A 27,618-nucleotide genomic window follows, 5' to 3' on the forward strand; every position below is an offset into this window, starting at 1 on the left:
ACAAGGTCTATTTAATTGTAATAACTCAGGAATTACTTTAAATTTTTTTTAATTATAATGTTGTCATTGTACATATTTTTTTTACAATTCTGTTTTTTTCCAAAGCATTCTTTGATAGTTTCCCATGTCTCTCTGAATTCATGTATCATTTTTACAGTATATTTCATTACATTCATGTACCACAATTTAACTATTCCCTAGCTGACAAGCAACTTCCTTGTTTATAAAATTTTAAATAAATGCTTGTGAGCTGTCATGACTTCATTGCTATCATAAAAAAGGCATCTATGTATATGTTGGAATATTTGTGACCATTTTTTCTCCTATCTTTGACCTCCCTTGAAATTTTGGGTCAAAAATATTGAAATTGTAGTCACTTTAAAAATTATAATTCTAAAAAACTTTTAAGAATAATTAGAACAATTCCTAAGTTCACCAACAATAAATTTACTGTTTTCTCAGCATGGCTCCACAAATTTCCCTTTTTATCATTATTCTACACTATTAGAAATAACATGAAACTATCATAAAAATCAGTATTTATTAAACATCTATTATGTGCTATGCACTAATTTAGACTTTTGATAAATTTAAAAAAGTTTCTGCACAAATGGGGCTAGTATTTGGTTAAAATGACAGAATGTTCAAGTGTTTATTCTATAAACACTAAATATAAACTAAATAATTTCAGTAGGGAGGGTAAAGATCTATATGAAGGACAATACTTGCCAATCAATCAGGGATCTCTGGTGGCAAAAAAGAAAGTGAGAAGAGAACAGAATAGATATACCTGAAGGACAGGACTGACACAAACACAGATATACACACATACACATATATCTTTTAAAGTTTGCTAAAAACATTACATGTTACCTCTTTTGAAGATCACAACAGCACTATGAGGTAGGTGGCATTATTATTCCTATTTTACACATGAATTGAAGTACAGGGGGTTGAAGTAAGAAGCTAATTAAATTTGTTAGGCTAAATTCAAACTTAAGCCTTTCTGATTCTAAGGCCTGAGTATATTTTAAGTATGGTATGGCACAAAATATATTATTGGCCTGTTCTTAAAACTGTCTTCTAGTTTCCTGAGCAGCTCTTTTCAAATAGAGAATTCTTTTCTAAATAATGTTTGTTTTGGGATTTTTGGTACTGGTTTGCTGGGCTCAGTTATTTCAAATTCTTCTTTATTTATATTTACTTTTCTAGTTTTTAACCACAAATGGTTTTTATGATTATTACTTTGTAATATAATGAGATTGGGAAATCCTATTCCCTATCTACTCTTCCTTTTCATCATCATTTCCCTGGACATTATAGATCATTGTTGCTTCATATGATCTGTTATATACTTCCATAAAACAACTTCTAAATTAGATTATTCAAATGTAGACAAGGAGGAGAAAGAAGAATATAATAATAGTTAGTATTTAAATAATGTCTATGATGTATAGGTACTGTGCTAAGCAAATATTAGCTTAATTGAGCCTCACTACATTTTCCCTAAGAGAAGGTGTAATTAAATACCTTCTACATTACAGCTGGGGAAACTAAGCAAAAAAATTAAAGTGCTATTATCTGAAGCCGGATTTCTATTCATATCTTACTGACTCCAGGCCCAAAACTCTATTCACTGGGTCACCTCATTGTTTCAATGTAAGCATGAGACTGAAATATTTTTAATTAGATTATGATCATTGATTTTCAATGTCAAACTACTATTTGAATCCATCATTGTTTTTTATTAGTAGTTAATAATTGCTATATAAATGTTTGATGATACTTAAGGTTCTTTTAGAGTTTAACTCTTCTTCATATTCTGAAATGAGATTTTTAGGATTAATGTTTAATGTCCCTTTAATCGAGAGAATTTATGTTTAATAGGAAATTGTCCAATTCTTTTAAGTTTCCAATTTTCCTATGATTGTTGGTAGAAAGTTTTACTTTTATTTTTTGTTATAATTTTAATTTGCTAATTTTTAATTCTGGCCATTTAATCCTATCTCTTTTTTTGATCAGGCTAAATATTAATCAATTATTTAAGGTTTTTATAATAACCAGAATTCAGCTTTACGAATTTAATAGAAATTTTATTTTTCATTTTACCTATTTCACCTCTAATTTTCAAGATTTCCACATTTATTTTTGCTATAGGTAAATATGTAGATTTTTGAGTTTTTTTAAATTACACATCAATTCTTAAATCTTTTTCATTTTCCTAGTATGTTTTCAGAGATGTAAATTTTCATTGATGATTTTTATTTGTATTCTAGAAATTTGGTTACATTGCTTTATCACTCATATTCTCTTTCATGTAATTATTTTAGGATTTTTTTCTTTAGATTATTTTTTATTCAGAATGTAATTATTAACTCAATTTAGGTATTTGTTTTGAATTCAAATGTATTATTTTTATATACTATTGTAGTTTATAAAGAATTTGTTCAGTATCAATTCATTTTTTCTCCATTCAACATGATTTTGAGTAGAGTCCTGTAATCAGAAATAGCAATTCATGAAGGAAGTAATGTCAAATGGGATCAATGCTATATAGTGGGACTGATTGCATTTTTTGAGATGACTCATCAATCCTATACCCAGCAACTTTGGCTCCAAGCTGCTGTTTTGGTCATAACTGTCATCTCCTAAAATGTCAATTCAAGTCTAAGAGTTCAATTCTTTGCTCAGAGATTGGGGTCTTAACTTGTACAGATTCTCTCCTTGAAGAAACACATTATAAGACTTCTGTTTCTTAAAACGAACAAAAATGTCCCCCATATGGGAATGTTTGATAGTAGTAGTCTTTCCTTTTCCCTTTGGCAATGACACCTGTTTTCTATTCCTTGAGTTTCAAATTTCTGGTCTTTTTTTTAACTCTTGTTTTTTAAAAAAATTGAAGTTAGATGTTACAGTGCATGAAACACTAAGCCTTGTGTCTGGAAGACCTAAGACACTCACAAGCTGGGCAATCATGGGAAAATCATTCAATGTCTCTCAGGCTTAATTTTCTAAAATGAAAAATAGGAATAAAAATAGCAACTATCACATATGATTGTTGTGAATATCAAATAAGGAAATATTTGTAGAGTGCTTAGAACAGTACCTGGTACAAAGCTGGTGCTACATAAATGCTTCCTACTCTTCTCTCAGTTTATTGTAATATTAGATAAATTATTCTTTATTTTAATAACCAATAAACTTGATGATGATGAATTTACAATTATTTTCTCCTTTAACTCCCACTTACATTCATTTACAAATGTACTATTCTTCACACAAAAGATGAAAACTATTGATTAGGAAATTATGAGTTCAGGGAGCATTAAGTTGGCTCTTCCACTTTTCCCTTTCCATAATTCTTTAATTTATCCTTAAATTTTTATTTCCTTGTGTTTTGTTCTTCCCTTGATGATTCCTTTTAATTTTTATCTTATGACACAATTAAATGTATCTCTTTTTAAACAGGAGCCAATAAATATGAAAAAAAGGTTTTAATACATTTTATTTTCTTCATAAACCATTGTTGTATCTATTTTTTTTATTAAATGTTAAATTTTATTTTCAATCAATTAGTTTTTCTCCCTTCTCCCCTACATAGAAAAAGGTAAAAAAATAAGTAAAACAAAACATTTGTACTACACATGAATAGTCAAGTAAATGGATTCCTACACTATATGTGTGCAAAAATCCCCATCTCTTTCTATGTTTTTAGTCCATCCGCTCTCTTTCTGCAAGTGGGTGGTATTCTTCACCAGTGATCTTCAGAAATTATGGTGGCTCATTTAAGGTCTCTTCCAGCTTTAGTAATGAATGAGTTATGAAATCCAGGCTCGACTTTCTTAATTTTAGCAAGCATTTGGCAGGAACTTTAGTAAGTCTTTGACTTGACTATTGTTATTGTTCAGATATTTAAATTTTTCCTTTTTTTTTTTAAATTTTATTTAGTCAATTTAGAACATTATTCCTTGGTTACAAGAATCATATTCTTTCCCTTTGTCCCTTCATCCCACCCTTCCCATAGCCAAGGTATAATTCCACTGGGTATTACATGTGTCCTTGATCAGAACCTATTTTCATGTTGTTGATGTTTGCACTAGGATGTTTATTTAGAGTCTATATCCCCAATCATATCCCCCTCGACTATTTTTATTTTTAAAGTAAAATGTGTTCACTTTTTTCATTCAGAATACCAAAAATGTCTTTTTAGTTAATGGCCCATGTTTCCTCATTGATAAATTTTCATTTTTTACAAGTTATAATATTTTTAGTTGTAAATTAATAATCTACTTTGCTTTTTTAGATGTTTTTATATTGTTAACTGATTTCAAACCAATGTGTGATAATGTTGAATTATATGAATTGACATAATATTTGAAGGTCTTTATGTTGGATTTTTGTAAAATTGTTATTGAAATTATCAATTTAATAATTACAAATCTGGGATTCCAGTTACAGGCTTTCTTTCAGACATGATCTTTGGGTATAGTCCACTGGTATACTGTCTATGCCAAAATGGTTAGAATTTTTGTTACTAGTTGCTAAAATGTAGTATTTAGATTTTTTTGACTTGCCACATTTTTAAGGAAGAGTTGCAATTCTTAAATTGTTTCTGCATGAATCATGTATCATGTCTGAGATAAGGCATTTTGTCTTGCATAGAATTTGTGAGCTTTTAAAAATTTCTTGCTTTTTATTTTTCTTTAGAATATTTGTTTTCTATATATTTATTTGTATCACTCATTACACACTTAAAGAGATTGTATCTTCTAAGTTCTGTATCTTGCATTTCATGTTCATAACACTGAATTTTAAAATTCTGACTTCTTATCTTTTTGTTAAAACAACTGATTTATTTTTAAAATCATTCTGGATAGCCTTAATATTATTCCATAATTACAAAAGTGCCCAGAATTCTCTTTAAAAGGCTTTTTGTTTAATATGGGCTTTTTATAGTTTGTTTTCCATCATGGTTATTGTTTTTCTTTTGCATGTGTTTAAGGAATTAAACTTGAAAAAATATTTGAATTTATATAATAAAAAAATAAAAGATTATTTTGAAACAGAGCCTCCATTTTATGTCTTTCCTAAAATACAATAAATTCCACAAGTTACTTTGAAAATTGAGCAATATATATGTCTTTTCTTGCACTCTTCTCTTCCATTAATTTTTTTTAAACCCTTACCTTCCGTATTGAAGTCAATACTGTGTATTGGCTCCAAGGCAGAAGAGAGGTAAGGGCTAGACAATGGGACTTAAGGGACTTGCCCAGGGTCACACAGCTGGGAAGTGTCTGAGACCAGATTTGAACCTAGGACCTCCGGTCTTTAGGCCTGGCTCTCAATCCACTGAGCCACCCAGCTTCCCCCTCTTCCATTAATTTTTAAATATAGCTCAATGATATCACAAATGTATACAAAACTTAGATATTTTAAAATCCCATAATAAACAAATTAAGAGTAGTAAGGATGAAATTTGATTTCAGGTCTGAAGACAGAGAAAGAGTTCATGACTAAGTATGAGATACAGAGAGCATCAGAGAAGAAAAAACGGACAACTATGACTGCATAAAAGTAATAAATTACTGCACCAAAAAGACACCTAAAAGTAAAAGAGAAATGGTAATGTATGTGTATATGTGTGTGTGTGTGTGTGTGTGTGTGTGTGTGTGTGTGTGTTCAAGTGGGGGTATTTGCAACTTTTGAAAATAGTCTCCTTTCCAAGATATATGAAGAACCTATTTAAATTAATAAGAATAAGAGTCATTTCAAAATTGAACGTGATCAAAGGACATGAAAAGGTTTTTTAAAGGAAGAAATAAAAGCTAACAAAGCCATATAAAATTGTCCCTGAATATTAATAGAGACATAAATTAAAGCAAAGCCAATCATAACAATTAGATTGTCAAAAATGAGAATATTTTGGGGGGAGAAATTTGGTGAGACACTTTTTATGTACTAATGGATGTATAAAACTAGGAGAATAATTCACACAATAACATTTTAAAGAAAGAACATTGAAAAATCTAAGTACAATGTTCAATGCAATAACTAACTAATCTTGATCTACAGAACCAAAAACATGGCCTGAACCTCATCTCATGAAAGAGTTGATGGATATATAATTAGACATGGCCAATGGGAGAAATTATTGTCTTGACAATGCATACCTTTTACAAATTTGCTTTACTCCCTTCCCTCTCCACAGTAATGAGAGGGAGCTAGGGATGCTTCTTAACTAAAAATCTTAAAAAATTTTAATTACATAAAAAATAAGTATTTTAATGGATTTTTTTGGGAATCTATATTGCTATACCATCCCCTGCCAACCCTCTTGACCAATGAAAATTTAAAGAGGGGAGACTCTATAAAATAAGTATATTAGCAAAAGGAGTTCATAAAGCTGAATGACCATGTTTCTTAATAAGTTCTGGAATTATGGCTTGCTATTGAATTGATTAAAGTTTTTTTCTGGACAGCAAAGTGGCACAGTAGATAGTGCCAGGACTGGAGTTAGTTAGGAAGACTCATATTCATTACTTGAAATCTGGCTTCATACATTTATGAACTGTTTGACCCTGGGCAAATCACTTGACTCTGTTTCCTTAGTTTCCTCATCTGTTGAATGAGCTAGAGAAGAAAATAGCAGACCACACCAATATTTTTGCCAAGAAAACCCCAAAAGGGGTCATGAAGAGTCAGATATGACTGAAAAACTACTAAACCGTGTGTGTGTGTGTGTGTGTGTGTGTGTGTGTGTGTGTGTGTGTGTATTCATGCACACACATATACATACCTCTCTACCTATCCAACTATCCATCTATGTTTTTGCATGGAGTAAGACATGACAGAAAGTGTTAAAAGACTGTTTTTTTCTGAGCTGATTTCCTTTACCTATTTATGAATTTACATAAATTATTCTAATGTTGTTAACTTCACTTTATTTTAGTTCTCAACATCCACAATTCTCTAAAATAATTATTTCATCTTTTCATATAAATGCTATTCTATTACATTCTTATATCACAAACTGTTCTGCCATTCCACCTAAGAGGCAATTAAAAGGACAGCAGATAGCCTTAGATTCTTGTTCTTTTCTTTACTTTTAAAAATATATTCTTCAGGATCATGTTTATTTCATTGTTAGAATTTTTCTCTCTCTTAACCAATCTTCTACAATTTCATTTAATACCCTCTTCTCTACCTTCTCTTCGATGCTTTTATAGTCTTCTCACACTTCACTTACAAGAAATAATTATTCTAGCAATTACCTCTTTTTTACACTAATGCCTTCTTTTCCCCTTTCACCCTCTTACCTCTTTCCCATCTTCAAGTCACCAAAATAGAATGGTGAAGTATATAGAGGATTGAGCATGGAGTCATGAAGACCTGAGTTCAAATCTGTCCTCAAACAATTAGTAGTTCTATGACCTTGAAAAGGTCATTTATTCGGGTCCTTTATTTTCCTCAACTATAAAATAGGGATAATTAATAATACCAACTACCATACAGGATTGTAGTAAGGATCAAATAAAATATCTGTAGATTACTTAGTGAAATCCCAGGAACATAGTATATAAAATATAAATGCTAATTATTATAATAACCAATCAATTCCCTGATTCTCTGTTTTATGTGTATATTGTTTTATTTCTTAAACTTAAATCCCACAATATCGTTTGAAGACATTAAGCTTCTGAACGAACATTTATTTTTCCTTGTTACATTACATCATTATGCAATCCCTTCCAAATGCTCTAATATAGTTACCTTTTTAGACATCTCTTGAGTATTGTATGTATTTCCAAGTTCCTTTTCTGCTTTAGTCATTCATTAAAAATGCTTGAAAGTCTGTGATTCTATTAAAGTTCCACTATTTCCTCCTAAAGAATTTTGCTGACCCTAACAAAACCATTAACTTTGGCTATTTAGAATATTATACTCTAAGAGATTTCATTTTTAAATGAAGCTGCTAGGACTTATATGATCTTGAATGTAATTTCTTGATATATAAACCTCTTTCTACAGGCTTGAAGCATTTTTCTTTCACATGTGAACTCTGGCTTTGACTGTGATATTCCAAGGACTTTTTCTTTTGCAGTTTCTTTTTGTAGAATATCATTAGATTTTTACTTCATTTTGCATTCTTTTCTCCTATAGATTTGGATATTTTTTTAGTATTATTTCTTAAAATATATTATTTGTTCATTAAAAACAATTTTCAGGGAACCCAATTGTTAGTTACATTTCCTTGACCTATTTTGCAGATCAGGTTTTTTTGTTTGTTTGTTTTTGTTGTTGTTTTGTTTTGCGGGGGTAGGGGTAAAGGGGACATGATATATCTCATTTTCTTCTATTTTTCTATATGTATATATTTATTTTAATCTCTTTTGCTGTATTTCCTGTTGGTTGATGGAGTCAGTGATTTCTCTTTGGGGCTATTCTAATCTATAGAGTCCATTATTGGGGTGAGATCTACTACTTTCTCTTTTAGTTCACTTATTTCTCCTACTTCTTTCTTCCTGGGTTTTGTTTTTTCATTTCTTATCCTTGTTTATGTTTTCAAGATATCTGTCTAGTCCTCATAGCATATTAATTTTTTCCTTAGTCTACATTTACTGCTCTCTCCTTTTTAAGGAATCTCTTTATCTACAATAAGTTTTACACACTGATTAATGTCTTCTTTGGTTTATTTGTCTTTAGAAGTTGGATATGAAATTGGAACATGATACCATGGCCAACAGGAGTAGCTTGAATACCTAGCCTGTACCAATATTGGAACACTATCACACTATTCTAGTCACTGCTGTTTTCTGGGATTTCTACAGTTCCTACCCTGAGACATTCTGAGTACCCTGAAGTTTTCCAATTTTTCTGTCATAAGAACAGAGCCCTTCAGGCTATACACTTCTTTAGTCAGCCTTGTTTCCATGTACAAACTTTGCTATTGTTCTCTTTTCTAACTGACCCATGAGCAAAGGCTGTCTTTTTGTGCAGTTCTGAGATAAATGAAATTACCTATTGTGGGAGAGAATATACATGCATGCAAAGGACATCATCTGTCAATCAAAAGGTAACTTTACATTTGGAATGTTCCTGGGAAAAGACTGTTGGAGCCAAGTCAGCAGCTGACCTAGGCTGAACTTTCTTCCGACCTAGGCTAAGAGACCTTAGGGCTTCTGGAGCTTGGGAGAAGTTTTTGAACTAAGGTTAGCTGCTTGTAGCTGATCATAAAAACCCTGAAGCTTTTGCTGACTGACTGATATTTTTCTGGCTGGTTACAAGAAGAAAGAAGAAAAATATTTGTCCTCCAAACTTTCTGAAGGTCCCTGCTAGTGACTGATTGCCATTTCCCTAATATCCTCCTACTGAAAATTCTTGTCAGATGTTAAAAATAATTATTAACTGTGCTGAAATTTCATGGTTTTCTTGGAGTATGTGTGAGAACTGGGAAATATATCTCAATTCACATGATCATATTGGCCAGAAGTTCAATATTTGTTCATTGTATTGAGACTTCTCTTTAATTTTTTCCTCTTTATCTACCTTTATGCATCTCTATATTGTTTTATTTGTCTATGTTTTGATTCAAGTTTTCTCCCTTAGACTTAAGTCCTTTTCACTTATTAACAGTTCTCACAGTTCTCTCCTTTCCTTCCTGACTATGCTTTAGAGGTTGGATGTTATCAGACTCCTTGAACAATGAGTGGGACTTGGGTGGACAAGCTCTGTCCTAATCCAGAGCAACCTCTTCTGGAAGAGGACTGACCAACCAAATTCCCCATCACCTTTCTGTCAGGCACAAAAGTTCTTTCTTCTAGACATTTTTTTTGATGATATTTACTATTTCAATGTACAATTTCAATAGTCTCTCTAACACAACTCAACCACTTAATCTGTTTTCTTAAAGTAGCTGAGTAGAATCAACGTCACCTCTTGTGGGGCAAGGGGAGGCTTGAGGTGATTTACTGCTCTGCTGGGATCTCAACTTATAACAAATAACAAATTTGCTTGAATTAAGTCTATTGTGTGGAGTAAAGCAAGAATGGAAAGAAGGGAAAGGATAAAACAAGCCAACTAGGAAATTTAAACATTTAAGCTGTCTGATTATTTTTAAGTTGTTTTTATTTAACCCTTATATGGTGTTTATTCTGATTCAGCTTTAGTTGACACTATATGTAGCAAATAATTTCCTGTTATTTGAGTTTTGATTTGAAGCAGTATGATTGAAAAATATTATTCCATCATTTTGCAATAAACCTAATTCTACTCAATTAAATTTAATTTGTGATAACTTTGAAGACACCTTAAATCCTGAAGAGTTTCATTATATGTGAGCTATATGAAGACCAGTTAATACCAATATATAAAAGAAACAGATTTAGAGGGATAAAGGACCAAAGGGATCATATAGTCCAACCTGCTTATTTTATAAATGAGTTAACTGAGGCCTAGAGAAATTTTAATTTGCATAAACTAATATAGGTATTAAGTGACATGGTGAGGGTTTAATCTCAGGTCCAGCACTTGTTCCAGGAGCAGCATACTGATCACCACCACCACCACAACCATTCATCTCTCTTATGAACACAACCCTGAATTTATAAGAGAAGTTAAAGGGAAAAGAGTTTCATTTTTTTAAAATTTGTCTACTCATCTGTCTGCAAAGAAAAGAATTCCAGTATTTTGTGGAAAATATAGTCCAAGAAAAACATTATTTTTTTATTATATGTGAGGAGAAAGCCTTTTTTACTATTACTTTAAAAATGAAACTTGCTCAACAAAGAAAATATTTTTAAAAATTCTTAATATCAGTAATAGAGTTCCAAAGAATATAAAAATGAAATATAATAGCCTATCACCTCATTTTAAATAAATGAACAATTTTAAAATCTAAGATGTATAAACAATAATAATGTTGTGTACTATGAAACCAATTGAATGTTACATGTTATTTTATGAAGAGAATTGATGACGAAAAAAGTTTTGGGGAAATGATGAAGTATATTGAAATGGTGAAGATATTTGGTTATTTCAGATAGTGCATAGAAAAAGGGTATATGTTTATATCTAAATAGGATGAGGTGTCACTGGATAAATTAATAATGCAAACTTGAAGAATAGCCCCAGGCTCAAAAGACCAATTAAACAATGCTTTTGTAAACAAATCTATGATAATTTCCCATATTCATGTTTTTCATGAATAATAATAATCACTACTGGTTTTTCTGCCCAATGTTGGACTCCTAAAATGAGAAATATATTTTATTCTGAGGTAGAAATAATTCTTAACTTTCTGATTATTATGTTTTATCTGAACATTATTAATGCTTTATACAAAGGTGACATGATTCTACTTGAATAATCTCCTACTTTCTGTCAGGTAAAATTATTACCCTATTTTTCATAAGGGCATCAAAACCAAATGTAAAAAAAGAATAAAAAAAGGTTTACTGCCAAAGTTATAAAGGCAGTATTACATATTGCCAATAAAAATTTTGTTTAATATGATGAATGAAATAACATGTGAAATAATAAGACAATAAAGAAATTATGAGTATACTATATATTATTGGGATTTCTATAAGTCTAAAAAATATGTGGAATATGGAAGAATCCTGGGTTTTTAAATTTTCTACAGAAACAAAATTATTTCATATGCTCCTGTTGAACTAGGTAGGGCAAATACCTTACCAATTCTGTTCTTGTAAAAAAAAAAAAACTATTTTAATTTTTTCTTCAGATATAACTCTCCCCTTCTGATAATATGATGTAAGTAAATTAATTTCATCTATTTAATAACTGTAATTTCTATTATATTAGTCTCTAATTTCAGACCAATTTTTGCACTAGCATCACCTATAATTTAATTCATTGACAAAAGTAATACTATCTAGAATAATAACTGTCCTGCCAATAAAAAATGTCTAATCATCCATGTGATTAAAAATATTAATTAATAAAATAGATAATGGCATGATCATATAAATTCATTTAATTTTTAAAAGAACCTTTTAGTGAAAGTCTAAGGGGCATTAATGGGATTTCAGGGTGACCATTAATGAAATCAGAGCTACATCAATAATACTCTCTACAATATTACTTAAAAAAAACACAAGGTCCTTGTTAATACATTGGAAGCCTGGATAGTTTCAACAAGCTTAACATACAGTGGATTAAGTTGAAATAATGTTAGTAAGGGAAATAACTGGAACTCCTATCAAGTAATTCAACTTAAAGCTTGGCTAGAACTATAAAACTGCTTTCAAATCAGTTGAGTTGTAGTTTATAGGATGAAAGGACAATAAATTTATAGCTTTAGAGACTATACAGTTCATTGAGTTCAATACCTTTGTTTTATAAAGAAACTTAGGATGAATGTATTTAAATTATTTGCCCACATCCAAAGTTAGGGAAAAAAAAAAGGATACAAATTCAGGTTTTGCTGAATCCAAATTCAATAATTGAATCATAAAGATTAAAAAAGTAAAAGCATAGGATTAACCAGAAATAAATTGAAATGAAGAATGAGCACTAATGAATCTCCATTTGTAATCACTTTTAATTAAAGGAAACAAATGGATGTTTCTTTGAAAATAAGATAAGCTGAAATGTATTCTGTCATATTTCCAAGCTGTTATTTTTCAATATTCACTATATGTTTTACAATGAAAATTACCTAAGGTGGTAACTTCAAAGACACTTTGAAGAATGAAAGATTTTACTGAAGTGCAATTATTTAATCTGTTATGAGAATACATAGTTAAGGCTTTATATATATATTTTTAAATGCATGTTAAATAGAATGTTTTCAGATGGCATGAAAAAATAGAAATCATTGCCCTCTCTACTATCTACAGTGCAGATTCTTGAGAGCTTGATCTCTATAAGTAGCCAATTTTTTTTTAAATCAATAGACTACAGATTCTAACGAGCAAAACACTGTGAGCTACAAGAAACTGGGTATCCAAGAGAGAAAGTATCATTTGGTGTAAAGAATACTAGAAAAGATGACAGAAAATTGCTAATTTTCCTGTAAAAAGATCCAACTTGACTATACCATTTCCTCATCTAAAAATTGAGGGGAATGAGACAATATGATCTCTATAGGTTACTTCAGCTTTAGGCATCAACTATTCTACAATTCTAAGTAAAATGTAAGATGTATTTTTATTCATGGCGTTCCTTAATTTAAGTGAAAATAGCTCCCAAAATGTGGATCCCAAAGTAGGTAACCTCAGTTCACCACCATAACAAATGTGTCAAAAAGTAATAATATCTTCCCAGGTGGGTGACTATTCAAAGCATTTAGATAGTAAAACAATGAAACTTTCAAAAAGATAGATGTCAGATGGAATAAGAGACAGCAGACTGAACTCTGTAACATTTACTATTACTATGAATGTTATAATCACTGCTTTAATGGGAGAGTTTTGAACTCTATTAAAAATGTGATCATAACTAAGAGTGATTAATTAATCTTAAACATGATCTTAAAATGATATATTCTATTCTAGGTCATTTTTTTCCCAAAAGTTTTTACTTATATAACATTATTTGTAATAAAGTGATGTTTTAATATAACACTCCCTTCATTCATCAATTGTTGGCATAGCACACAATCCCCTAAGGTGTAGTTCAAAATATTCTTCAGCCTTCTCAAAATGATTCCACCCACACAAAGCTTGATAGCTTTCTGTGGATTGAGAGTCAGGCATAGAGATGGGAGGTCCTGGGTTCAAATTTCATGACACTTCCTAGTTGTGTGACCCTGGACAAGTCACTGAACCCCCACTGCCTAGCCCTTATGTCTCTTCTGCCTTAAAACCAATACACAGCATTTTTTAAAAACTGATTCCACCCATTTTAAAAAAATAACCTCTTTTGCTGCATCTTCCTATCTCAGAGAATCAATCTTACTTTTCTTGACTGATTGTCTTTTTATCTCTCTCTCCTATGGTTTCACAAAGTTAATATACCTTTCCCACTGATCTTTTGCCGATGCCTTCCTTTTAACTGCCAAATGGGAAAAACAAAACAAAACCAAAAAAGGGCCATAGTTGCTGCCTTAATATTCACATAAGACAATTATGGACCTCTTTCAAGTTGGCTTTCATATAATTAAGTATTCTAATGTTTCCCCCACCATCACACCCCAGTTCCCTTCCTGGACACAGCTCTGTTGACAACAACACATATATTCCTGAAAGTTTCTTCAACTGGCTTCCCTGACTATGCAAACCCACCCTTAATCTCTTGCTTTTGCCTACAGCTTCCTCCTCTATTTTGTTTAATTGTAGCTCTTATTTGGTCAGAGGTACTTGATTACTTTGGTTACTAAATTAAGCAGTTCTTAAAAACTATAACCTATTACAACTTCATTTAATCCTGTGATTCCCACTGTTGTTTATATATGATTCACATCCATATAATCACCAAAATGATACTAATATGGCATGATCTGTCTCTGACAAATTCATGATGTCCCCTTGCAGTTGTCTGAAACAGGTAGGAAAAAGAATTGAATAACAGTATATATATATTGAAAAGACTTGGTTAATGAAATATACTAAAGACTACATGGGCAGAAATAGAAAAAAGATGTTGAGTTTGAGGAATTAATTATAAGCCTATCAAAAAAGTCTCTTATAATGGAATGGACACAAGTATTTGGTGTGTTTTGGTAGGTAAATCACCAAACATTTTATGGATATTTTTTGAATGGGATTTAACTTTTTCTTTTTTTAGCTTCCAGCATTTTGTTACATAGAGAAATAGTGATTTTCTGTGGGTTTATTTGAAGTCTGCACTTTAGTATATTTACTCATTCCTTAAGATTACCTAAGTAAATCATCTTCTCATCAAAAAAGATGGCCTTTGTTTCCACTTTATCTAACCTTTTTGCCTTTAATTTCTTTCTCTTCAGGCTATTGCAATATGTTTTTGAGCCACATAAATAACAGTAGAGGAAATAGGCCACACTATCTTTGCTTTTATTTTGGGAAATTTGAGATGTAGTGAAATACTTGTTTTCGTTTTAGAGAAAAACTATTTGTGATATTTTGTAATGCTTTTATCTTGTAGGATTTTTAGCATAAAAGAGTGTTGTACTTTGTCAAAGCCTTTTCTGCACTTATTGAAATAATTACATAATATGGAATGTTTTTGTTTTTAAATATTCTCATGTAAGACATGGAAACACTGGTGCACAGAGCTCTGAATCAAACTAAGCATTTTGGAAAAAAACTTGAAATTATGTAAATTAAATAACTAAACTCTTCATACCATTTGACCCCGATATTCTACTAGTAGGCTTAATTGATAATAAGAGAAAACCCTCATGTACAACAAACTATTTACAGCAACATTTTTTGTAATAGCAAAGAACTGAAAGGAAAGTGGATAGCTATCACTTGGGAAACTGCAAAACAAAGTGTGATGCAGGAAAGTGCAGTTAGTCTGTTATAAGAAATGATGAATGATGAATATAAAAAAGCAGGGAAAGATTTAGATTAACTGGTGCATGGTGAAGTAAAGTGATCTACAAAAACAATGCACACTGTGACAACAACAATTTAAATGGAAATAACAACCACAAAAGGTAGTGAAGACTGGAAAAGTAAAAAGACAGGGGCACTGTAGAAGAGATATAAGAAGATATTGTTCTTTTGGAGAGGTCAGAGTCTCATAGGTCTGAATATATTTTCAGATTATGTTTATTTTTTCCTATCTTCTTTTCCTTTAAAATATTATTTATTTTAATAATTTCTCTCTGGGGAAGAAGAAAATATAAGATAAAGTAGACAATGCAAAATCAATGAAAATTTATAGTTTTAAAAAGAAGTACCTATAACAAAAGCCAAGACAACCTAGATACTTCCTCAGTAAGAAAACATTTGGTTTCCTCTTCATGGAAAGAGGCATGTCAGTCAAGAAAAATGGTATTTCAAAATACATAAACACATACATAAAATCTCATGGAGAGTAGCACAGTAGAAAGAATTATTATTGGAATTTATAAGACCCTGAGAGTCAGTCCCCTATCTGATATCACCTGTGTGACTTTCAACAGAGCTCTCACTAAAATACTTGGAAGTTCATATTTCTCAGCTGTACAAAAAGAGTAGGATGGATTATATGACCTATACAGGCACTTTCAGGAAGAAAGTGGTACAAGAATAGGAGAGGCTATGTGAGTTTTTAAATATCAGAATCATTATATCATTTACATATGAAACTAATATTATATAAACTTCCTCTAAAAATCTAGATTAGCAATTCTTCTTTGTCTGTGTTTATGTATCTGCGTAGGTGGGTTGGAAATAAGATTTCAACCTAGATATTCCTTACTACAAGGGCATCTCAATACTGACGTATTCAACTTTGAATAAGCAGTATCACTCAACAGCAACCCCTCCAAAAGGGAACATGTAGTTTACAAAAAGTTTAGCTTAGTTAAGACTCAATTAAGTCAGATCATTCTGAGATTAAAGAGGAATCTAGAAGGAAAACAAGACTAAAAATGAGAGGTTCAGTGGACTGAAAGCCAGATCTAGAGATGGGAGGTCCTGAGTTCAAATTTAAACTCAGAAGTGCAGAAAGTCACTTAACCCCAAGTTGCCTAGTCATTAACAAACTTCTGTTTCAAAACTGAAACTCTATCAATTTGAACATAGAAGGTAAGGAGTTTGTTTTTTGTTTGTTTCTTTGTTTTTAAGCATAAGAGATTACTTGAAATTTACAACAGAATTAAATTTGGTGATTCTTTAATATAGTAGTGTGACTAAAGGGATTTGTCACTGTTATGGAAGATTTACAATGCAAAAACAAATGGAAAAATTCTCTGAGGATAAGGTTTCCTAGATACTCTTATTAGTAGTGACATTGTGTTGAGGCCATCAAGTTCTGAATATCCTAAATTAAATCCATCATCAATGATAAGAGCTCAGTGTAACTATCCACAAAGGAAAAACTAAGTAGATATTTAATGCCTTATATCTGAACAATTACATAAAATCTAATTAAAAAGTGATAAATCTAATCCATCACCAGAGGAATAAGTTTAGAAATGAATAAAGAGAATAAGATGGTTTTAATTGGAAAATTTTCATATTTTGTTCAATAACCCTGTTTCACAATGAAAGAAAAATTTCACTTTATGATATAAATATTGTCACATTAACACATTAAGGGAATGAATAATAGAATACCATAAATTATAAATAACAAAATGTGTGGGCCATATAAATGAATCATAAATGGCAATAGATAGATTGACGTATGCTGGGCTTAAAATGACTAAATTCTAAGTCACATTATCAATAAAATGAGCATTTTTACATACTGTCATTAAATATGTTTGTTAAAAGTATTCAAATGAGACCCCTTAATTCCTATGTCATATTTATACATTCGTGATATTTGAGACCAACGTAATTTCCCAAATATCATCTCAACATCGGTTTCTTGGTAAACCATTACCTGTAGTCACACCAGGGACATCTGTAGGGTTTTTCTCCTGTATGAACACGTTTATGTCTTGTCAGATGGGACTGGGTGGTGGAAGCAAAGTTACACTCATCACATTTGAAAGGTTTCTCTCCTGTAATGTATCAAGAAACATTATAAATTGACAATGAACTTTTAAAAATCATGCTTCACATGTCTCAAATTAAATTTAGAAAAATATCTATTGGCAAATTACATAGGTAATTTATCAAAATACTAGTAATAACTAATATTCCTTTCTCAGTATAACTACATGATAGACAAAATACAAAGTAGTTGAAATTCTTTTCAGACCACTTTTGCTCCTATTTTCTCATCTACATTCCTTACATTATAGCTATCGTACCTACAACTTACACACAAGATTACAATTTCCATGAAGGCAAGAACAGTGTCTTAACTAAACATTGTACTTCCATAGTACTTAGCCTGGGGCTTTCTGCATAATATTAAATGAGGAATAAGTATATTTTCAACCTATGAGTAGAATTGATACACTATAGCCAAAAATTTCAGGATATAATTTGTGATTATAAAACAAAATAATCTATTTTTAAAAACTAATTTTTATCCAGAGTTCTGCATTTTCTTCTTTGCCCCCCACTGAGAAATGCAAAAGAAACAAAATCCATTGAAAATTTGTATAGTCAAGCAAAAGGAATTCCCAAATTCCATTCTACGTCTTCATCTTTACATTTTTGTTGTTACATAAATTATTTTCCTGGTTCTGCTTGCTTCATTTTGCATCAGACAAGAGAAGACTTGGTAGTTTTGTCTGAAACAATTTCCATCATAATTTCTTATAATATAATAGTAGTATCATATTCATATATAACAACATATTCAGAGGAAAAACTGTGGGAGTAGAAATACAGAAGAAAAACATCTGCTTAATTACATGGGTCGATAGGGGATATGATTGGGGATGTAGAATCTAAAATGTCACCCTAGTGTATACATCAACAATATGAAAATGTATTTTGAACAAAGATACATGTAAAACCCAGTGGAATTACACGTTGACTACAGGAGGGAGTAGCGGGAGGGGAGGGAAAGAACAAGGAAAAATATTCTAAATTGACTAATTAAATAAAAATTAAAAAAAATCTCTTTGGAGATATTGACCAAGTAGTAGTATCACTGTGTCAAAGAATATGCATAGTTTAAAAGCTATTTCGAAATAGTTTTAAATTTTTTTTTTCCAGAATGACTAGACTGGGAACAGTCTATTTTGAACATGTGAATAGGAATCTAGAGGATTATAATTTACTATAAGTACATAGAGGCATTTTTTACATTGTTATTTTTTTAAGTCTATGATTTGATTAGGAACTAAGTAAATTTTACAAAAATCAAAGTCATTCCCCAACTGATAAACTGGCAAGGGATATGAATAGGTAGTTTTCAGAAAAAGAAATCAAAACTATCAATAAGCATATAAAAAGTGATCTAAATCTCTCATAATTAGAGAATTGCAAATCAAAACAAGTTCACACCTGGCCAATATGACAATACAGAAAAATAATAAATATTGGAGGGGATGTGGCAAAATTGAGACACTAATATGATGCTGTGGTGGAATTATTAATTGATCCAACTATTCTGGAAGGCAATTTAGAACAATGCCCAAAGAGCTTTAAAAAATTCCTGTCCTTTTATCTAGCCACGCCACTGTTGAAATAAGGAAAAATACTTGTACAAAAATTATAGCCAAACTGTTTGCAGAAGCAAAAAAATTGGAAAACTAGGGGCCGTTCATCAATTGGGGAATAGCTGAACAAATTGTCGTATCTGATGGTGATGGAATATTGTTGTGCTGAAAGGAATAATGAACTGGAGGAATTCCATATAAATCATGGAACAACCTCCAGGAATTGATGCAGATTGAAAGGAACTGAACCAGAACATTGTACAGAGAGACTGATACACTGTGGCACAATTGAATGTAATTAATTTTTCTATTAGCAACAATGCAATGATCCAGGTTTGTCCTGGATATTTATATTGACAGCACTGTGAAGGCACATAATTGACAGAAACAAGATTCAAATTCAAGCTCTATATATTTTTGAGGATACTCACACTCAAAAGATATAACTTTAGGAAAGTTACCTAGTGTTCCTGATGCTCACAGAGACATTATTTGATATGCATTTTAACTGAATTTGGATATGACAATAAGAAAATAGGAAAGGCTTATATAAACAGACTGAAAATTAGGATACTATGCATTTGCTTGAGTTTGACATCTGTAAAATTACACCAATATTTCTATGGTAGGAATGTAATCGATATTTGCAATAAGGTTTCATGAGCAAATTGTTTGCATTTAAAATTTCTAAAAATTACAATAACTTGGGCATTTAAAAATATACAAAAACACTCAAGAGGATTTTAAAAGTATAAAAACTATGAATATGTATATAGAGAAAGTCACATTTTAAATAACTGATAAAAATTCTTTAAATTCTCATAAATTTTGAATTGCTAAAAATATTTTGAAATGCCTCATTCTAAATCTTGTAGGTAAGTCTTTAAACATAAATTATGCTAATTTTTTATTGTCTGGGTCAATATGATCTATCAGGAATTCCATTCTATTTGACTTTGATGTCAATTTAAATTATTTAATTTAAGTTATCTTTCAAGAGTTCAAAGAAAACAATATTAACAAAACTTAATATGTTTAATTAGTAAAGATGTTGCAAAACAACACAAAGTAATGCATGGGAATATATTAAGCTAATATATTGCATTAAAGTAAAATAAACTCGAATGCATAGTTACACTGTGATAAAACTGTTAATTTTAATTACTTCAGATGCTGAATCAATATGGATCAATGCCCACATGTTCAATTCAATTTAACAAATATTTGTTGACCACCTACTATGTGGAAGAAATTGTGTTAGGAAATGAAAATACAAAGATAAAAAAAAATTGTCTCTAATCTAAATAGTTCTCTGGGGTAGCAGAGTGCATAGAGTGCCTGACAGAGTCAGAAAGATTCATGTTCCTTACTTCAAGTCTAGTTTTAGGAACTTACAAACTGTGTAACCCTAGGGAAAGTCCTTTAACCCCATTTGCCTCAGTTCCCCATCCATAATATGAGTTGAAGAATGAAATGGCAAACCACTCCAATAGCTCTGCCAAGAAAACATCAAATAAGGTCATAAAGATTTAGAAACAAATTACAAGGGTCTGAAATAAAATATTACAGAAATCTAAAGGAGAAACTCCAAAATAGGTATTGAAATGAAAATTTCAATTTAACATCTTTTGATTTTGTGTCATTTTACATGGAAATATATGACTTCCTCTTCAGAAATAGATAATTATCTCTTCATGAAGAGAAAACAAAAATAAGTTAATCAATACCATAGGTTTGCAGTATTCTGAATCCACAAACTGCCATCTTACACGCAAAAAAGAGAACAATAGATCCTCATATTTCTTTGAGGGGGGGGAAGCTTATTTATTATAATTATAAAGTTATATATTATTTTTGAGGATGATTTTTTCATTTATATTATTTCTATTGACTATATTGTTTTACTGATTGTACTTCACTTTATCAGTGAATATAGGTTTTTACAGGGTTCTTTATATAATTATCATATTCACTGTTTCTTAAATCACAGAAGTTAAATACACATACACATACATATATATATTCCCATTACATACATCATTATATTTCACACATCACAACTTTCAAGTTGTTCACTACTCTTAAAAGGCTAGCTATAAATATTTGGTGTGGTTCGGCTATTTCTTTCGTTAATCTAATTGCATAATATGTCAAGCAGTGTGATTTTGGGGTCATATTTTAATAGGCATTTTGTTTTGTTGATCATTATTTATCATTGATTCACAGAATTATTAGACTGATTCATAGCTATACCATTAGAATGGCTATATTTCTATAATGCCTCCAATAGAAAGTATTTCCATCTTTTGTCATTAATCCAAAATCTGTTCAGATAAGAGGGAAAAAATAATTATTAATTTGATATGGTTTTTGCTTATTAATATAAAATAATGTTAAAAGAGAGAAAACACACAAAATTGGGAGATAGTAAAAATACTCGTCAATGTGGCCAATAGCAAGACATTAATGAAATGGTTAAATTTTATTATATAAAGGATTTAATACACATAATTCATTAAACCCTTGTATTGACAGCACTGTGCAGGCACATAATTTGTGTATGATAACCTACAGTTTGCACACAAGGAAAGAGAGTTTGTTTTGTAACATTGTCACAAACCAGTGAAAAATTTGAAACTTGATTATTTCCTAACAATTAAATCCTGGAATCTTTCCATTATACTTTGTTGTACCTCATTCTTATGAAAACTGAATATAGCAACAAATTAGGGGGGAAAATTATAACAAAATTCTCTGACAAAGGCCTAATTTCCCAAATATATAAAGAACGAAGTTAAATTTACAAGAAATCAAGCCATTCCCCAATTGACAAATGCTCAAGTGATATGAATAGGCAATTTTTGGATGAAAAAAATTAAAACTATCGATAATCACAAGAAAAAGTGTTCTAAATCCCTTCTGATTAGAGAAAAGCAAATCAAAAGAACTCTGAGGCACCACCTTACACCTAGAAGATTGGCAAATATGACAGTAAAGGAAAATAATGAATGTTGGAGGAGATATGGCAAAATTGAGACAATAATGCATCACTGGTGGAATTGTGAATTGATCCAACGATTCTAGAAGGCAATCTGAAATTATGCCCAAAGGGTTTTAAAATAATTACATGCCTTTTGATCCGGAATTACCACTACTGGGTTTATACCCCAAAGAGATTAAAAAAATGTTTGTACAAAAATATATATAGACATCTACTAATTCTGATGCAAATGAAATGAGCTGAATAAGAAGAACATTGTACATAGTAATAATTGCAACTTTGTGGGACGATCAAATGTAATAGATTTTACTAATAGCAATGCAATGATCAAAGAGAAACCCAAGGGACTTATGAAAAAGAATGCTATCCACATCGAGAGGTGGGTTGTGGTTTTAAAAAGATTACTCTATTACAAATCTGAATAATTTGGAAATAGGTTTTGAGTAATAAGACATGTATAACCCAGTGGAATTACTTATCAGTTTCAGTAGTAGGGTCAGAATAGGGGAGTGAGAGAACATGAATCATGTAACCATGGAAAAATATTCTAAAAAAAACCCTAAAATAATGTATATATATGGTGGGGGGAAGAGACTGAATAGTAACCCATTAATTTTATCAATAAAATAATTTTAAGCTTTCTAATTTTTATTCCAAAACATTTGCATATTTTGTAAGTATTTTTAAACAACGGTCACTGTAAGGGGGAAAAAACTAAGCATCTCATTCCCATTTTTAGATATTTGAGGAATATATCATATTGTGACTGAATACAAGAGTCAACATCTTGAGAAAAAATATTTTGGAAAGAATATATTATTTAGGCTCAAAAATTTCAAAATATCTATATAATATATAATTTCAAAATATCTAATATAAAAATTTTTAAATATCAAAATGATTAAATGAATAGAAAAAAGTACATATAAGAAAAGATGAATGGAGATTTAGACTCAAGTTGTTTGAAAAATGAATTTTTACATAGGTGAAAGACTGAGTACAGTTAAGAAACATTAGAACGAGTATACTGGCCAAATCTGAATAATGACTGATAAATCTATGTGTTGGTTTCCAGATCCTATTTTCTTTGATCCTATTCTGTCCAATATTTTCACTAATGATTTAGATGAAGATGTAAATGAATGCATATCAAATCTTCAGAGGATATGAATCTGGGGTAATGCTTAACATCTGTAATAAAAGAATTAGGAAAAAATAATGTTTATTAACAGAAAGAATGGAATGAATTCAGTAAGTAAAAGCTTAATATAGATAAATAACAAGTCAAAAAACTCACAGGTAGAAAATAGAGGGCAATATAGCAAGAAAACTGATCATTGTTGGGGTGTAGGGTATTGAAGAAGTGGGATTGGGAGTTTTAGGGGACTATAATTTCAATATGGTATGAATTTCAGTATGAAAAGGCAGACAAAAAAAATAACGCCACTTGTCATGGGTGCATGAAGTATAGAAGTAGAAACCAACATGAGAGGTGATGGTGTTGTTGAACAATAGGTATTCTAGCTAGGCAACATCCATAGTCGTCTGACTCTAGACACTATTTTAAGATGTTGAAACAATAGAAAATGGCCAAAGAAAGATGATAAAAATGCAAAACAAATCTATAAAATACCATTATGAGAACACAGAATTGTTTAGATTATAGGAGGAATGGAAGACATGATTGCTATTTTCTCATATTTTAAAGGTTATCAAGTAAAAGAGGGATTATTACACTTATTTTACTTGAGACCAGAAAAGTAAGCAAGAACCAATAGGTGGCTGTTATAAGAAGATATATTATTATGAAGAAACTGAAGCATTCTTTTTCTTTTCCTTGAAGGAAAGGGCAGAATTTCTGCTGTCACAGTTTAATTAGTTATTTTTTAAGCTTTAAAATGACTAAAGCAATTCAACACTAGAATGAACTATAAAGGGTGATTGGTGTAATTTCAGTTGTTTTATAATTTCACCTTTAAAACAGAATTAATCCATTTCTCCCTCCCCTTCTCCCCCCTCCTTCTAGATCACTGCCACAATCTTTTCCCTCTTCTTTTGACTTTTTTTCCCCCCATATAAATAAGTAACCTGGTTTTCTGATGTTTTATAATCTGGGTTCAATTTGTAACAACTGTTGAAAAACTGTACTAATGCTGCCATCAAAAACTTTCTTCTAAAAAAATTCAATTCCTCATCCTCAATGCCATCTGCAATTATGTGCCAATCAGCATCACTCTCAACCAAGATAAAAATGGTGATTATTATGTAATAGCAATATAGACCTAATTGGTCTCCCTGTTACCAATAGCCCCAATCAATTCTCCTCATAGCATTCCAAAAATATTTTTTTTCAGAGACACAGGTTTGATAATATTAGCACAAAGTGGTTTCATAATTCCATCTACTCAGGAGAACAAAATGCAAACTCCTTAGCCTGGCCTTTTCACAATCCAGCTCCAAATAATGTTTCATATTACTTAGAAACATGAAGACATATGGAACCTCAGAGGCTATCTAAAGAAATTTATTTTTTGACAATAAAAGATCAACTACGCTTTCAACAAAAAATCATTCAGACACTTTTTGAAAAGCTTTATGTAAGGTTTGGAATACCTCATCTCCTTCCAAGGTAGTCCATTTGAATTTGGGAAAAGCCAACAACAAATAAGAAAATTAAACCTTGTAATGTGAATTGTCTAATATGACAACAAATTAGTGGTGATTTGGAAGTTAAAGCTTCAGAAGATATCAGAATAATGTAATTATCCATTATTATGTATATTTCCATGTCATCCTAAACAACTTTATGTCTTCATTCTATAAAAATGTTTTATAATATATGCAAATAACACCTTTTCTTTTGCTACCTCAATTAACACAGTGACTGGTATATAATAAACCATTGTCTATACATTGATTTTATCCTAAATGTTGTTAGTATAATTTCTCCTCTGTTCATAAATGCCAAATTTGAATGGTTTATTAATATATTAATTCTACCTTGTATCTTTTTACAACTCTTTGGTTCCTGTTTATTAAGATATACATTCAAGGGGCGAGCTGGGTAGCTCAGTGGATTTAGAGTCAGCCCCAGAGACGGGGAGGTCCTAGGTTCAAATCTGGCCTCAGACACTTCCCAGCTGTGTGACTGTGGGCAAGTCACTTAACCCCCATTGCCTAGCCCTTACCACACCTCTGCCTTGGAGCCAATACACAGTATTGATTCCAAGACAAAAAGTAAGGGTTAAAAAAAAAAAAAGATATACATTCAAAACCTATATTCCAATCATGACTTATTTCCAACAAATTTTAGTTGTATCTATGAAGTTAAATTTACATTTTTTCCACTGGAATCATCAACTTTATACTATGCACAACACACACACACACACACACACACACACACACACACACACACACACACAAAACTATGTATCTTTGTTCAAGGCCATAGGTTTTATTCCTAATTTAATTTAATGTTTTTCTTATTTGTCTTTTAGAAATTTCTTGTTGTTTTTATTACTATAGTTCTTCCTATAAGTTTTCTCCATATATTTAGTTTATTAGATGAACATTTTCCTTCCTTTTCCATTTGGACATTTTAAATTATATTTGAAAGTATCCAAAAATATTTTTTCTCTGATTTACTTTACAAATTATTATAGTATATTAGAGATTTTATAGAAATCCAAATCTTATTCATTATCTTCATGTTAACAAGTAATTTATTTCCCAAATCTTCTTTTACCTTCTGAAGCTCACACTTTGGATCAGCAGTAATGATGACCCCACTGGTTAGGCTGCTAAGAAAGACCTCCACTTTCTTGCCTGAGACATTATATAACCTGAATAAAATCTGAATGCCCTTCCAGCTCTTAACTTTCTCTGAGTTTATGACTATATAATTCTCTAAATTATATTACTGCAAACAAGATATCCTCTCTTAACACATTAACATTCAAAACTTTATCAGAGGACATTTGATAATTTTGATACTATTTGTTTCTCATCTACCAACTAACTTCTCAGATTCTGATACTTACATGCTTGTCACAAAGAAAAAGGCATAGTTTGATATAGGAATATTACAGCTGGAATACGTATTACAAAAAACATAAAACAAGATAGTTCATTATTCTGAGTAAACGAAATCAGTATTTAAAATCATGTTATCCAAATGTATATTTTAAAAATGCTTGCTATTCTTATTTTCTGAAAATTTTTACTGAATTTATTGTTAATATCATGAAAAATTTTATTTCTATAGTGATTATACTTTTTTCTAGAAAAAATGAGTAACTTCAAATGCTTAACATATGACCCAAAACACATAAATAAATACATTTGCAAACAAACATTTTGGTCACAGAGAGGAACTGAGTTGTTCATTAAATGGAATGCTGAGTAATGCATATTAAAAGTCAAAGTGTAGCTCACATGAGAAATAGAAACACAAAGTGAAGCACTCATATGACTAAAAAGAAGTATATTATTAATTTTTTATTAGATAAGATTCACACTCACACACACATACACATATATCCAGAGATGTACAAAAACTGAAATGAAGATATATGATCATATAAGCAGGTAGATACATAAGCCATATTTAAAATTTTAGTACATAGTATAGATTATAAGTCTGATTCCTGAATTATATAAAATTTAAAAAATAGAAGCATTCTGAATTATGGGATTATAATTCCAATAAAATGTTCTGGTGACTCCATAAACCACAAAAGCTTCATGCTTGATGGAATTAGAGCACCATAATTCACTGCTAACTTGTTTATTCTAATTGCTTAGGTGTACAATATCTGAGCTGAAATCCTTCCTTAAGTCATCCATTATTCATGGTTTGGGAGGGGGCATCTGAGCAAAATATATAATTTTATGTATTGTATTATTTAAGTAAATGCTGTAAATTAAGGCCCCACTCAAATTTTTGTTCTTAACACTAAATGTTTTAGTTCAAAGGTTTAACACAGAGTCTTAAAAAACAATTCAATATAGTATATTCTATGTGAACTTCATTATTTTTATAATATTTTTATAATGGAAAATTTATTTAAATTCTGACAATATCATTTAAGAATAGTACTTGATATAACTGTAATTGTTTAATGTTCAGATTTGACATGAATGAATGTATTCATGCACACATATATGCATTTATTAAGCACTCACTCTATGGCAGGCTACTATAAAGAAAAGATGTTATTTCACCTAAACTTTGACCAAAACACAGGCTCAGCTTTAAGATGCAAGGCTTGTAAAATTATATGTCATTATTAAAAATTTGGAATTATATAATTTTATGTAAAAAGACAAATTAAAGATGTCCACATGATCCTATAAAACAGATTCAGTTTACTATAATCTTGATTCATGACCAAAAAAAAAATCATCTAATAAAGCTGTAGATTCATAAGAAATGTAGACATTTTCATTTGTTCCT

The 27,618-nt window shown here is 30.6% G+C and overlaps 1 protein-coding gene and 1 long non-coding RNA gene across 4 annotated transcripts in view; one reads left to right on the plus strand and one right to left on the minus strand.

The window, feature by feature from the left end:
- ZNF407 (zinc finger protein 407) overlaps window positions 1–27,618 on the minus strand; it is a 670,437-nt gene that overhangs the window by 236,500 nt on the left and 406,319 nt on the right. For all 3 annotated transcript variants that reach the window (XM_007487796.3, XM_016431724.2, XM_056823576.1), the window contains one exon: window positions 17,482–17,602. In XM_007487796.3, coding sequence (XP_007487858.1) covers window positions 17,482–17,602 — 121 coding nt within the window. The remainder of the gene's footprint in view (window positions 1–17,481; window positions 17,603–27,618) is intronic.
- Window positions 1–27,618, plus strand: part of LOC103101872 (uncharacterized) — a 99,459-nt gene that overhangs the window by 42,708 nt on the left and 29,133 nt on the right. Inside the window, exon 2 of the long non-coding RNA XR_008917653.1 lies at window positions 5,487–5,622. This is a non-coding gene — a long non-coding RNA (uncharacterized LOC103101872). The remainder of the gene's footprint in view (window positions 1–5,486; window positions 5,623–27,618) is intronic.

Source organism: Monodelphis domestica, chromosome 3 (genome assembly GCF_027887165.1).
Source record: "Monodelphis domestica isolate mMonDom1 chromosome 3, mMonDom1.pri, whole genome shotgun sequence".
Lineage (NCBI taxonomy): Eukaryota > Metazoa > Chordata > Mammalia > Didelphimorphia > Didelphidae > Monodelphis > Monodelphis domestica.